Source organism: Eufriesea mexicana, unplaced genomic scaffold (assembly GCF_001483705.2).
Source record: "Eufriesea mexicana isolate 0111107269 unplaced genomic scaffold, ASM148370v2 scaffold50, whole genome shotgun sequence".
NCBI lineage: Eukaryota > Metazoa > Arthropoda > Insecta > Hymenoptera > Apidae > Eufriesea > Eufriesea mexicana.
Genome location: NW_016908250.1, coordinates 1,001,754 through 1,017,360, shown reverse-complemented (window position 1 = coordinate 1,017,360; position 15,607 = coordinate 1,001,754). Strand labels below are relative to the sequence as shown.

The window sequence follows — 15,607 nt, the reverse complement described above, 5'->3', positions numbered from 1 at the left end:
CTTATATTTTAATATAATCTTATCTCCATTAAATAAGGTGCAGAAGAAAGTGCGACAGTACCGACCACAGCTGGTTTTCGCTTCTCGGACTAGCATTAGCAATTTTCTTGCAAAAATAAATCAATGTAATGAACGTGTGTTACATAGATCAGAGTAGTTCTGTTTTCACGTTGTTTTTTAATTGTTGAAGCGTTACGTGAGTAGGTTTGTAGGTCGTGTGCTGAAAGTTATTTTTCAAAGTTCATATTTTACTTCTTAGATAAATAAATGATTTTATTCCTATCTCATAGGTATCCTTAATTTATTAGGAATACTAAACGACCCTGATTTGACAATTTTTTTTGTTATACTTTAATATGTCACGCTCCAAAATGTTTCCATGTATTTGCAGCACCGTTCTAATATTGCATCAAAATTTTCTTCTATCTGCAAATACAATTCAACTCAATTCAATCCGACTGACAATCAATTCAAATCAATTCAAATTCAATTCAACTCTTCGGTCTGCAAATGCAGTTCAATGCAAAATAAATTAAAAGATAGTTCTCTAGTTCTTTTGTGCTCTTTTGGTTTCTCTGATAGAAAAATGTCCCAAATTAGAAAACGAAAGAAAAGAAATTTGACACAAGAAAAATGTATCATTAAAATTGCTATTTGGAACTTGTCGAATGCACAGGTTAAGAGAAAAAGATTGAATATCATTCTAACAATTAAATGTCTTTCTATTTACGAAATTAATCGACTGTTTCGTCCCGGAGAGCGTGTTTATAACATGATTTTTATTCTAAGGCTTACATTTTTAACAAACCTAACGATTTACAATATATTTTTATATTGCAACTGCAATTCCGGAGGATAGATATGCCTCACCGCCGTTTTAGCGGATTAAGTTGTAAAAGTAAAGACGAAAGTTTAGGAATTTTTACAAGTACCAGACTCGACAGATGGGACCCGCGTGTGACAGACTCAACAAGCGACGGACGGACACCACTTATAAATCACGTCATTGACCATCAAAAATCGGCTCCTTGACAGCTCCCTACTCCTTAGCCAAAGGTCCTTCCGTCACATCCTCTGTTCAATTAAAACTCCTTACTTTTCCACCACCAACGTTTATTTTGCCCAATCAGAACTAAACTGGAGAAAACACCGGACAGGGCACGGCGAGACACGACATAGATCAAATTCGAGAAATCAGTTCGTCTTCGACACCGATCCTTGAAACATCTTACTTACACATATAAACGCGTGTTCGAAACGGTACTCCGTTCAACGTTTCCATTATAACTATTCTATATTTTACTCTAAATAAACGCTCCCTTTTATCAACACACTCTTCGGGATCCTTATTATTACAACTAGTCACGCAATATTAGTTTGGCGCGTGATAAGCGTTCTAGGACATCGAAGGGATTCGATAAATAGAATGGTATATCGATTAAACCTAAAAATCTAATGTGCTTGGTATTGGACCGACTTTATCATTAAATTGCTTATCATTAATGTTTATCATTGAATTTAATAAAAAAAAAAATGTTCTCTTCTTTCATTAAATACTATACTGTAGTATCGCAGGTTTTCCACCTCGTGTCAGGTAACTTTAGCTTAGAAAGTCACCGAGGGTTCGAAGGCCAGGTCGGTCAGAAAAACCCTGACGATGCCCTTAGCACGACCATATTTGATCATGTTGGGGGAGGCTTCTTAAAAACATGTACATGTTGGGGAAGATATAAAAAAAGGCAAAAAGTGATTAGTAGACAGTTCTTTGGAGACAGTTCGTTGGATACAGTTCGCTGTACGCAATCTTTGGTTGCAGTTTTTAGTAGACAGTTTTAGTTGTGAGCAGTTAGTTGTTGCAGGCAGAGTCGTCATTGCGTTGTTAAGTTGAGCGTAGTCTTGTTGGGAAGTTGGGAATCGATATAGATTGATGTAAAGAGACAATTCGTGTTTTTAATCGTCACCCACACACTGTTCATTTATTATAAATAAATAATTCTATATACCACCACCAAATCCCATCTCTACAATACTTGTACGACAAATTCCTTTCTTCAAATTTAAATTCCTTCAATTTTATTCTAACATATAACAACAAAACTTATGGCTGTCGATATGTCAACTGTTCCCTACATAATCTATTTCCATAATATTTTCCCATTTTTTAGATTTTTAGACCATTTCAAGTTTTGCTCATAATAAATTTGTTGACGTGGTCTTTTTATTTCTTCTGAAGATTTAATGTTGGGGGCTATTAAATGAATTTTATAATGATCTAAATATGCGAGGGGAAGGATAATATCTCAAGAATATGGAGAGCGAAGTAGCACATCCTAATTTTCAGTAAGAGAAGAGCATCGAGTATTGAAATTATATAACCTAAATTTTCGTACGTACATAAATGACTGTTTCTTGTTCGCTAACATTCTTTTCATTCCTCGATTTTCTTGGCTGTAGCCTGTAGACACGCTAAAACTTCGTGGCCCATGTTTCTGTGTAAGTTTGACACTATTGCTGTATGACAACATCTAGGACGAACCAGGAATTTTTGAATGTCTTCGATAACTTCTGAAACATCGAATATATCAAATGTATTGTTACAGAAAGAAGTTCTTTCTAATAACTTCTTCAAATAAACTTCAAATATCCTTAAAATGGAAAAGAAAACTGTGAATGAACATGTTTTAAAATATTAGTAAACTACCAAAATTGAATTTTCTATTTCGGTGCCACCCTATATACTGAATTTAAAGGTTAAAAGTGACTGATTACGTAGTTAGCAATAAGAAACGGAAATCACGAAATCGTGATTAGAATGGGAGAGAACGCGCGAAAGTGCAGTAGACATAGAATGGCAAAAGAAACAATTTCGAGTGCGCCTACTGTCACAAATGCAGGATGTCGTATAATGTACAAAGGTGAAAATTTAGATATTATCACGAATTCGCACAGTCAGTAATATTTTCCTCTAATTAGTACAAAAAAAATGGATATTAAACATGCAAAGTCCTTTTGTTTTCTTTTTTTAGTAGACAGAAATATTAAAAGAAGCATTTGGTATTTTAAATTTGAAATAGGAATGCTTTCTGCTTTCGACGAATCTTAAAATGTTAATAATATCGACAGGCATCTTATAGAATAAATTAATATTTCTTTACATCAATTAAATTTCTTTTTTATGCACATTGTAGGTATATCCCGTGTTATAAGAGCATTAGTAATACTTGTTAGTTTCCTTCGTGTTTAATATGCTCATTAATTTATCTGGGTTATTAATTTAGAGCTACTGTTAGTGCAGTATTAATAACGTTTTGAATATTTAGCTACGAGTTGGATTTATAAACTATAACGAATTCATATCTATGATGAATTTTTAGTACAGTCGTTTGCTATTAAATTACTTTAATACAGATAATTTATTTGCGTTGACAATATTATGAGACACTTTTTATATTTATAGGCACATTTAATGGTATTTAAATTAGTTAAACTATACTTTTTTTCTATATTTCTCGATTATCAATTAATCTTATACTTCAATCAAGAAATCTTCAGTCTTTTGGAAAACTTCATTATATTTCGTGGATTTTTTATTTTCCTGTTTTACTTTCTATTTTTCGTGAATGATTAATTTCCTATTCATAAGGATTTCTTGGTAGTCTATAATTTGCTTACGTCTTTCTCACTATCATTATCGAAATTGTTTTGTATTACATATACCTAGTATATTTTTTCTTTATCAAGATAAATGCTTCGCGCTTTATGCGTATATCGCAACTTATATTTTCGCAATTTCGTATTACCTGTTACGTTTCCTTCTCCTTGATTGAATAATTTAATTGCCAGTCCTTATTTCATATAGGATAATTGTATAGAATTTCAAATCTTTCATGGTATAACCATTTTTATAATTTTGATCATAATAAAATACTACTTTGTTCATAGTATTTATATAGTACATGTTGTATTTTTGCATCTAATATTTAAACTGTTGTATTTTATTTGTCTAGATGATAAATTAAATATCATGAAATACATAATCAATTTTAATGAAGAATATTGTACTATGATTTTATAATTTCTTAGCTATTATCTGATTTATCCAGGAATTTTGTAATATAAGTTAGGTTAATGCACCTGGAATTTTTCTATTTAAAGGAACAGATTATAGCAGTAGAATTGCTTCAATTTAATTCTCTCCCAATATCATAAATTCTGTGATAAACAGCATAGTTAGTTTTTACATTTATTCATATTCGTTTCCAATTATTTCACAAATAAATTTCACAAATAAAACTGTCAAGGGAAGATACAAGTACCTTTATTAGGTTCAAAAAATCGATCTCTTTTTTATTAATTTATTTCAACGTATATAAGATGATGAATATCTTATAAAAGTCTCGTTTAAAAATTTCAAAAGTCGATGAAATTATCTAGGACGAAGATATTCAAAGTTGAGACTCCTTTTTGTTTTAAAAAACCGCAATATTGATAAAACGTCTATAAAGTCGATATTGTAAAAACTTCATTTTTGAATAAAATAATATTGCAATATAATATAAACTATAAAAATGCGGTAATCGGAAAAGAGGCTCATCTAGAACAATATTCCCTTTCTTAAATCTTTTCCAATTTATAAACGATATTATTCAATTATATGATGTATACGGTAAAAATTTGTTAATAATGTAAATTTTCTGCTAACGTTTATATAATAAAAAGAAATTTCTCGATTGCGCTATAATAATTGAGAGCAAAATGAACATCAAGCAAAAATATGCAAAATACCTATTAAAGTAAATGGTAAATTTGAATTTTGCAGATTATTGTTTCGGAATATATGTAAAATATATTGTCACATTTTCAGCACATTGCTTTTCACACTCGTTTAACGTATGAAAAGATTTAAAATTTAAGCGAAGTTTAAAGTTTACAGTTAATATTTTTCAATTTTCAATCATTGCTCTCAATATATGTATTCATATAACTGACAGGTATTTCCTCGATATATCGAGTCATTTCATTGATTTTGTAATTTTTTAAGTTTTTATGTAGTAGAAAGAAGAAGAAGAAGAAAAAAGAAAACCATAAATATTTACGTAAAACGTGGATTATTTGTTTAAAATAACGAAATGTTAGGACCTTTTCAGAATTATACAATAATTAATACGATATAATGTAATAATTTATTGTTAATAGATCTAATATTATAGGTAGAGCTATTATTCGTATATAAATATGAAATCAATTGCATTCGCTGATGTATAATTTTAGCAATTTTTTAAAGTAATATATAATCTGTCGCATGTACAATGAAAAAAGAAAGAAGAAATCAAATCAATTCATCGAGTAGTTTTTCTGGAGTAAAGTCTTAAAAAATTTTTTAGTTTCGTATTCCCAAAGATACGTATGTTCTCCTTTAATGAAAAATATAGGTAGTCTGCCACCTACTGCGTAAAAATTTTAAATCATTATGTTGCTATCCTTGTAATGGCAATAAAACACATTCTGAAGGAACTTCTTCACGTGTTCTTATACGGACAGATTTTTTAAGCATTCCTTTTATGGTACTGTTATTTATGGTTTTCCTTGATTCACAGGTTGAATGTAATGGAAGTAAAATAAGATACCTTCATTTTTAGCGAGTATAACGTATTTTGTTGGTGGAAATTAGAACTACAGAGCTGTCGAATCACAAAGGGTTACAAAACAAAGGTGTTCACGTAAGATAACGCTAAACGTGTGATGTACTGCTTGAAAACAGAAAATGTCCATTGTCCCTTGAAACAAAACAAGGAATATCTTCACACCTACTTTCAATGTTTCTTACTTACTGTTGTAAGTTTGTATTATTGCAAGAGTAATGAAATTTTATATATAACGAGTGAGAGAAAAACAAAGTATCCGAATATTAATAAAATGGATATACTCAATCTTGCTCATAAGCTGTGAAGGAATATTGAAATAATGTAAAACAATTATATTTTCGTTTATTTACTTCTTTTTAAATACTTTATTTAAATACAAAATTTATGTTATGGACAGTATAATCAAGTTCATTGAACGTTATTTTTTTACTGATAGACGAAAGTAAATAAAAATTTAACTAAAACGTTAGTTTCTTGACCAAGATTTGAATTTTAGGTCTGTAATCCTCCCATCTCCTTCGTCCCCGTCCAATACAGTTCAAAGGGAAAGTATCAAAGGCAGAAAGAATTTAAATTAAAATTTATTATATTAGTTTCATTAATACTTTCGAGATAGTTACTCATTTAAAATATAAATGTTTTATAATTCGACATTCCTCGAGAACGATATGAAATATATTTCATAGGTGTATATATATAGGAAAAAATAGTTACTAATTGAATACCTTCGATCGGACTTTTATTCATTAATTCTTTTAGTTCCTAGAAATTAATATGTCGACATTTTTATTAAATGTATTAAAACTTATAATTGCATTAAATGGAGAAGTCCCTACTCAAACAGATCTGGGTCTAAATTGGATCGACTCTTCGGCGAATGAAAATAACTCGGATAGGATCTCAAAAGTCGCATTAGAATTTAGTCTTCTTATTAAATGTCTTAAATCCAATTGAATCTATAATGACAAATGAAATTATGGGAAATCGATAGTTCAGCATTCTACAGACGTTCAAAGGAACGAATAATAATCAGGTGCCCAAGATTAATATGGCGAGCATCATATCAAGGTCACGAGACAGCGTTATAACCCGTAGGAATTCAGCTAGAACTCACTCGTGACGCGATATTGATATTGTTGCGTTTTGCTTCAAAGGATGTCGCTCACATGGAAAATGCCTTCCTGAAGTTTTGATATAGACAAAATTTATTCATCGTTGCTGTATGGAAAGCAAAGAACAAGTATGCACGTTCTTGTCAAGATTATTTCAAATTATGTAGCGACACACTACGCGAAAGTTCTAAAATAATATTCAGTATCTTCGCTATTCTCACGTATGAGTTTATTATTTCGCAAGAAAGTAAATATGAGAATACCTCTGTTTTGAAATTTCTTTGCCTCGGTCCTTGTTCACATCGTTAGAAATAGCCTGAGATTCAAACGATAGAAGCTGTAGCCAGGGATGATATTGAAAACACAAATGGATCGTACATTTTGAAGCGTCACCGTGGCATCTTGGCAAGCCATAACCAAGTTCTTGAGATGGTGGCAACCATAAGGATGAAATTGCAAACAGTATTGCACCATACGTTTCGAAATATCACCAGGATTTTCTGGCAAATCATAGCCAAGTTTTTGAGGCTGTAACCACTATTACAGCGATGAAATGAAAAATATGAATGAATCGTACATTGTGAAATGTCATCATGGTTTTCTGATAAACTATAGTTAAGTCTAGTCCTTCATCGAAAAACTCTGAAGTGACAGTATTCGAAGAAGCTTCAATTGGGTCTGTAGTCTGTGACAACGCAATTATGTTGTTGACATCTAATCTAATTCCACATAATTTTCAATTAAATAAATAATACAATTTCAATGATATAACAGTGAGATAAGGAAAAATAAAAGTTATAATAACGGTGTACCAAGTGTGTGTTTTTTCTTACAAATATATTCTGATACATAGTTACAGGAGAGAAATATTTTATTTTTACCTATTGCATCTCGATGTCTTTTGTCTTGAAAACTTAATATATTTTACTCTCATTTAATATGATCGTCAATGTTGCATTCCAAACACTGCAACTCTCTTTCTATTGGATCTTCGCGGGGTTGCAAATCCCGCTACACTAACGGGACAGAGTTAAGGATGCAGTCTAATCAAACTTGAGTGATCTAGACCTGGTTAGGGTTAGAAAATGATTGCGAATATCGATTGTAACGCTATTTACTGATTTCAACAAAATATAACGAAGCGAATTGAAGTCGTCGGTTGAGTGTAGTTTGTTTTTCACGGGAGTTTGCGCGTGACACTGCTTGGTCGACGTATGCCAGTGTTTTCACAAGTTTAAGTGTGTTGTGAGTGGTTGGTACGAAATGTAAGCAGTAGGTGCGGGTTTTTCTATTGGTTGTATATTTATATTAGGTGTGTGTACTTGTTTCGGCGTTTTTCGATGGTAGGAGATGTTTAAAGAAATTTGGACCGCTGTGACCATCGCCTAGCGATATTTATGGTCCTTTGCTAGGAACGTGGAGTCCAGGTGACACGAATGTCCACGAGCTACGGTATGGCGGTAATAAACAAATAAACCAATTTTTAACTCGACTCAGAAAATTCGGTCTTGGGACCGAACAATTACGATTAGAAATTTATTGTTTCGAACTTGCGCTAAGTATATTTGTTAATACTTACATCGTGAGCATAATATTTCTACCATAATTTGGTTTTCTTTGGTATCAAGGAATTATTCTCTCAATTAAGATTGCAGGGGGTGCAGACATGTTCGCATGCGTTGGTACCCTTAAGCCCCAAACGAAGGGGCCATAGGCAGAGAGTGATAACGACGCGGTCACTTTTCGAAAAGGTCATCAACGTGCGTTTGACCCCCGTGCACTTCGACCAAGTGTACCTCACCCTGAAGGAGGGGTTTTCTCCACCACCGTCTTAGTTTGGAGAACGGTACTTCAGGGTGATCAAAGGAACACTCTTAGTCCAATTTAGCCATTTAGGAAACGTTCGCCCTTTGGCAAACTCCTGATTTTCAACAAAATCGACGTGAAGAAAGTCGCGGAGTTTTGACAGACAGTCGACAGTTTCTGAGTTGTCTGTTCTAGTAAAGCATTCTGGGCTTAGTCTATCGTTCGACCTTGTTTCAGTCTGCACTCGACTCGTTTATAATCTATCGTTCAATTTTATCATAGTCTGTCTTCTTCCTTGTAAACCATAAACTGTCACGTGACATCCGCGAAACGAGACAGTTCTAGAGAACCATATTGAACTAGTTGCTCAAGATTAATTTGGCGGGCAATATTACGAGATCGCGAGACGGCTTTACAACCCGTCGGAATTCATCGAGAGTTCATTCGCGACGCAACATGTTGCTGATCTTCTATCTATATTTGTTGTTTCAACGACTGTTTAGAGAAACTTCAACATATATGGGTTATATTATTTATCTCGCGAAAGGTTGAGGGCAATTTTGATATTATAATATATATTAAATTTATGCACGATTGGTAGACTTTTACATTATTTACTTGCATCCTACACCACCGATTTGATCGAGGTGAACGCAAATATGTCTAGATTGGTAATATATAATATTTTGAATAAATTAAATTAATTCTTCCGGCCAATATCGATACGCAGTACCGATTCATATACGAAACAGAATTAACAAATCAACAATCTCGAGGATAAATTGGGATGCCAAAAATTCTTTGAAATTCATTTCCCTTGAGAGTGATCACGATACGGATCCGTCGTGTATTTACTATTGAGGCACTACTATACCTATTTCTGCTAGAAACACGATTATTAATAAACGAAATATCGATTAATTACATTTAAAAACGATTCTTTTTAAAAATTCTGAATACTTTTATATGTAGATCTCGATACTCCCAAATTCTTTTCGACTGAATAGAAAAGAATGTTTTTGGGAATGATTGATCGGAGAAATTAAATCGTATATAATTTGTAAAAATTACGCGATTGAAACTGATGCTCGTGAAAAATATTTTATACCTTTATATGATATATAATAATATTCCAAATATTATAATATAAAATAATATTGCGAATAATCGAAGTATAAAACTTGGAGTAAAAGTGCACGGACTCGTAAAGAGTATAATTTTTGTGTAACATTTCAGGAACAGCGGGACAATGCACGGTCTTTCACTTCAACGGAGGCACAAACGGAACTCCCATTGCAAAGTGGCCCAGAGACTCTCGAGGATCTCGACGGTGTTCGCGGTGCTCGAAGAAGAGAGAGGCGAATGCGCAGGCAACATCGTCGAGCCTTGAGATCATGCTCGATGCCACCATCTTATCCTGGCACATCAGCGGGATGTCAGGCTTCTTCTACTGCACCGGGAGTACCGCTGGTCACTCCCACCAGAGGATTTCTACATCTTCCACCGCCTCATTTGGGTCTTAGGGGCCTTAGTCTTGGTCTACCTTTTCCGGTTTCAACCAGCGTCTCTGCTTTTGGCCGGTAAATATTCAAATACACGCCTATATATAAATACGTTTGTTTCAATCAATTTAATGGCGCTGAAGACACGTTTTACCATTACCTGTTAACTATCCGGATAAATCTACTATATTTGATCCTATCATGCATGAGATATAATTTTGCTGATTTTTATCAGCGAATGCCTAAAACATGTATGTTTGCGTATGTTACACTCATACATGTATGAAAGCATCGAACGTTTACATATGTTGTGGTAACATATTATACGCATGTTAGATTGAAGTATTTAAAACGGTAATGATGTATGTATATATAATAAGAGGAAAATCTCGACATTACGTCGATCAAATTAGAAAATAATTCAGTACTACATATATATATTACTTGTAATATTTATTACAAATCTGTATTATTGGTAGCTGTTGATGCATCTTTTCTTCTTTATCACAGCCTTCAGATTATTGTCCATTGAACACATTAACGTCGTTGTTTCGTATTTGTAATAATTACTGATATAATTATAATTCAGTACTACATATATATATTACTTGTAATATTTATTACAAATCTGTATTATTGGTAGCCGTTGATGCATCTTTTCTTCTTTATCACAGCCTTCAGATGATTGTCCATTGAACACATTAACGTCGTTGTTTCGTATTTGTAATAATTACTGATATAATTTTGAGATTTCCACTGTGCTATATGTATCATATCTACTACATGTATACTATATTTTTGATATTTCGATTTTACATATATATTGTTCTTAAATTTAATAAATGTAAACGTTCGTTGCATTTTTATGTATGAGTGTATATTTTAAATTTCTGTATCCATCTAAAAGTTTGAATATGTTATACAGGGTGTCCCAGCAACGGTAGTAACGGTGATTCTAAATGCAAAAGCAAATCGAAAATACAGAATAAATTGCACTTAGTCATGGCTTAGATGGATAAACCATCAATACATTAGCATCAGTGGTACAACCGATGAGGGAATAATTTTACATGGAGAAAGAAGTCGAAAATAAAGAATAACGATTTTTTATTCTAAGCTTCATTGTTGAAAAAATATTAAAAAATTTAAATATTCACCGAGTACGCGTGCATTTAACTTTGGCTTCTTAGATAGATGAACCATCAGTACACCAGCGTACTCGGTGTATATTCAAAGTCGATTTTTCTTGACAACGAAGCTTGAAATGATAAAATTTTATTCTTTATTTTCGATATGTTTTATCATGTAGAATCACCCCATTCCCGGTCGTACTACCGTTGCTGACACACTCTATATAACACGTGCTTCAAGTTGAAATTAAAAACGTGAAACAATTTTTTTCAATAGCTTTTATTTCTCATATTTCATTTCAAGATATTTTGTTTTATCACGCTGCTCAATAAATATAATCATTACGCAAAGTTTTTAAGAATTAATTATTTTTATCTAAGTATACTATTTTATAATTTGTAATATATTAATATTATTGTCCTAAAATACATTATGAAAATATAAATTATCTTGGAATTCAAATATTTAGTTTATTTTAAGACAATTATCGAAATACTTTTTATTATTATTGCATAATTTACGATTAACAATTAAATTTTTTGCTTATGTTTTAGTTACATAACTATTTCTCTGTGGCATTTTATTTTTAGAAGATATATACAAACAATGCATAATGAAAGATATGTCGTCAAACTTGAATCATTATTTATTTAAAAAATGATAATACAAATTATCCAAATAACAAATCCTTTTCATTTACTTTTGTTAGAAAGAATTTACTGTCTATACTAGTTTGTTATAATGTATCTATAATACTGAGCATTATTAATGTTGATAATAATAATAATAATAACAATAACAACAACAACAACAATAAAAATAATAAATATGTCAGAAAAATTAAAAAATCAAATATATCATAAAACATTTAGAAGATAACGAAGTTTTTATAAATGTAATTACTTGCTAAATAATAATTAATAATATTAAATAAATAGCAAAAGAATACTTAATTACAGAGCTTTAGGAGAAATGTATGAAAATATTGATTTATTACGGTTTAGTTTTTTAATTTGGAGATCCATAGATCTCTCCCTGTGTGCTAAGAAGTCTTTAAGATCTGCATGTGAATTACCACTGTGTATATCTACCATACTGGTAAGATACTTGCAAAACTCTTGAGATTATAAACGCTCTATAGGAGATATAAGCGTACAAAGAACTATTGTTTTACAGATTAAAAATCTGAATATCTCGGACGTTATTAGTTTCTGTATCTGCAATGGTGTTGACATAGTTTCGTGTAAATGGTACGTTGAAGTTTCATTTGTACACACATGAATCGTGTATATTTATACTGCATTCTGAAACGAATGCATGTTGCATTCTCTGCAGAACCGTACTTTATGAAATAGCAGAACAATATTTGTTTGCCTGTTTCACTTGATATATCTACGTTCTAGATCATTTTTACGTTTTATTCCTAGTTTGAAATTTTTCGAAAATTTGGACGTGTTTGAATAGCTGCGTTTACAAGCTTTTATTCGTCCCTGCGGAATCGACTGAATTTTATTCAATATCGCATATACGTGACGTTTTCTCTATACCAGAAATTATATTTGGCTTTACACGAATAGACAATTCTTTCATTTTTCAATATATTATTTGAATTATATTATTGAATTTATTACTGTTATTGTTAGAATTTCATTACAGTTTTTATTGTTGTATTTATATATTTTCTAATGTTGCTATCTCTAACATTTTTACATCGTTTAAATGTAAAAATTGTACTACCTATTCTATTGTCTATACTTTAAATTATTATTGCTATATTCGTCCTTAAACTTTTCGATTATGTGTGCGTTTGTTTTGATATAAATTTTTTAATAAATGAAAATAGTATACTATTACTAATTATGTTGATTTGAATAATATTTTTTTCGCATATGGCATTATGTATCAGTTATTCTGAGCTTAAAGTAATTATACTTGTTCATGTGCACAATTATTATACATATTTTTGTTATCCCTTTACTCTACTACTCTGCTGGTCTCTTTGTAACGAGCTGTATCAAATTTATAAAATTAAAGGTTATGTATGTTCCATAATTGCATATGTAGTTGGTTCGAGTGATATAGCGTACTCATAAATTATCACACTAAGCTTCGACATTAACACCAAAATAGTACCGTCAAAGTCTTCTTCGATAGTCTGCGACAGAATTGTCTGCAGTTTTCAGTTATAGATATTTAACGTTAAGTAGTAAAACAACTAAAAGGATAAAAGAAGTGATCGGTTAATTTTGAATTTCAACATAGTTCTATTTAATGTTAAATATTTAAATTTCCCAATATCTATCTTTATAACTAAATTTTGTTTAATATCTGAAACATTTAGGAAAACTTTAAACTTTTGTAAACCATCGTCAATAATGTCCAACCAAGGAAAAATCTATTCTAAATTGAAATACATCTTACCGCTCTGATCGAGCATCGTATCTCCCCGCAAATGAAATTCTGTAGTTATAAAGAAAAACGCCGCATATTTTCATTTTCGAGATATTGTTATTTAAAGTTTTGAACATGAATTCTTCTTATTAACATTTATGGTTAAATTATATAACATTTTTGAATATGTAAAATTTGTTTTCATTCATTTTTTCTGATGAGTACGTAAATCATATGTTTTGCAAACCAATTAACAAATAAACCAATATTTTCTGAAATTGCGACTTGCGACTTGTTTCCTTGCAACCACAGATTTGAACTTTTAGGCTCCATTAATTATACGAATACGTTATATGGTTCGAACCTACTTACTATACACTTAACACTAGGTTTACGGACGCTATCTGTATACCTATTTCTAAGGACACCTGTCAAATTGACAGATAAAGGAAACCACGTGTCTTTTTTTAACGACTAGTTTAATTTAAAAACAATTATATGTTATATTAACAGTCTTAATATAAGTTAACTAAATCTGTTACCACCGTATAATTGGAGTAACCCTTCCGTCAAATTGACGGGTTCCGTAAATCTAGCGTTAATGGAAATTTGATAACAAAAGTCAAAGGATGACGTGTAAAATCACGTAAATTAATTCTCAATTATTGTCTGCCAAATTGCTGTTAGACAACTGTTTCTAGTATCGAGCTGCTAATGATGGATTTTCAGCTTTTATGCTCTAAAAGTATACGTATCGTTATTATCTGGAGCGACTATTATCCAAGTAGGATTACAAGACCTGGTAATGTTATATTTGATCGATTGTTGTGGAATATATGCTTTTACAAAAGCTCATTAAGATATGTACGTTTACATTTTTATTCATTTTTCGGGTGCAAAGTTGGAAATTGAAGCAGCTGAATCAATACATTTTTAGAATGTCGCACATGCCCTTTCATGCTCCTTATTCTATGTAAAATTTCAATCACCTTTTTGGGCAAATTTTTCTGTAAATTCGTTTAGTTAAAGTAAACTTTATAAAACGAACAACGCATTTGTAAACTTGTTTTTATTAGTAATCACACGATATACCCATTTTTATACCTTTCGCATGCGATACGCGAATAAGAATAAAAAATAGAAAAGTATATCGATTGCAACGCATGTAGCGAACAATTTTCAAAATGAAATCCCACTAAATCACGTAACAGGTAGGGGCTTGGAAACACGAGATTAAGATCAGAGCTCTTGGACACATGAACAGTTACGCGCTGTTTTTATTATAGTTGAGCTTCGAAAAATATCAAGTTTGTGACATTTGCCGAGTACCGAGGACGATGAACGTACTTAGGAATTCTGAAAATACATTTTGATAAATGACAAATTGTATTGCTGTCGATTATACAGTCCTAACTCAAATATAACCTCGTATATAAAACGTATAATGCGTATTATATTGAAATATTATATTAATATATGAATGCTACTATTACATTAATATATTAATGCAGTATTACATTACCGTGTAACGTATAAAATAATATGATATTGTAGGATACCAAAAGAAATCGCGAATCGGCTATTGCGAACAAAAACAAATTGTAAACCGATCGATATCTTCTAGAAGCAAATCGAAAAGTTATTCTATATAACAAAATTAAGTTGCGTGACTCCTCTACGGGGAGGTGAAGCGTAGGTTAAGGAAAGCATAAAAGCGTGGTCCTTGACAACCAAAACAGGGTCCTTTGAAATCGGTTGTGACCAGCACAAGCGTGAGTCGCTTGGTGTTGGAAAGAGGGTTTTAACATTAGAACTGCCAATCTTTAATGGGTACCTAACTATAACGTGCACAGATTATAGTAATTTCAGCGATACGATGAATACGAGTGAATATATCGATTACAGTTCTTTCTTAATACGAGTTGATACCAATTTTATTCTTAAAGCAGGTGTATGTGTTCGGTGATTGCAAAAAGGAAAATTCTGGGACCAGTCATTTTCACTGGGTTGGTAGTTCTAG

The 15,607-nt window shown here is 31.6% G+C and overlaps 1 protein-coding gene across 1 annotated transcript in view; it reads left to right on the top strand.

Moving 5' to 3' along the window:
* The window catches only part of LOC108554856 (uncharacterized), a 301,692-nt gene that overhangs the window by 240,778 nt on the left and 45,307 nt on the right, over positions 1-15,607 (top strand). Inside the window, exon 3 of the mRNA XM_017910264.1 lies at positions 9,800-10,143. Within this exon, the coding sequence (XP_017765753.1) occupies positions 9,800-10,143 (344 nt within the window). The remainder of the gene's footprint in view (positions 1-9,799; positions 10,144-15,607) is intronic.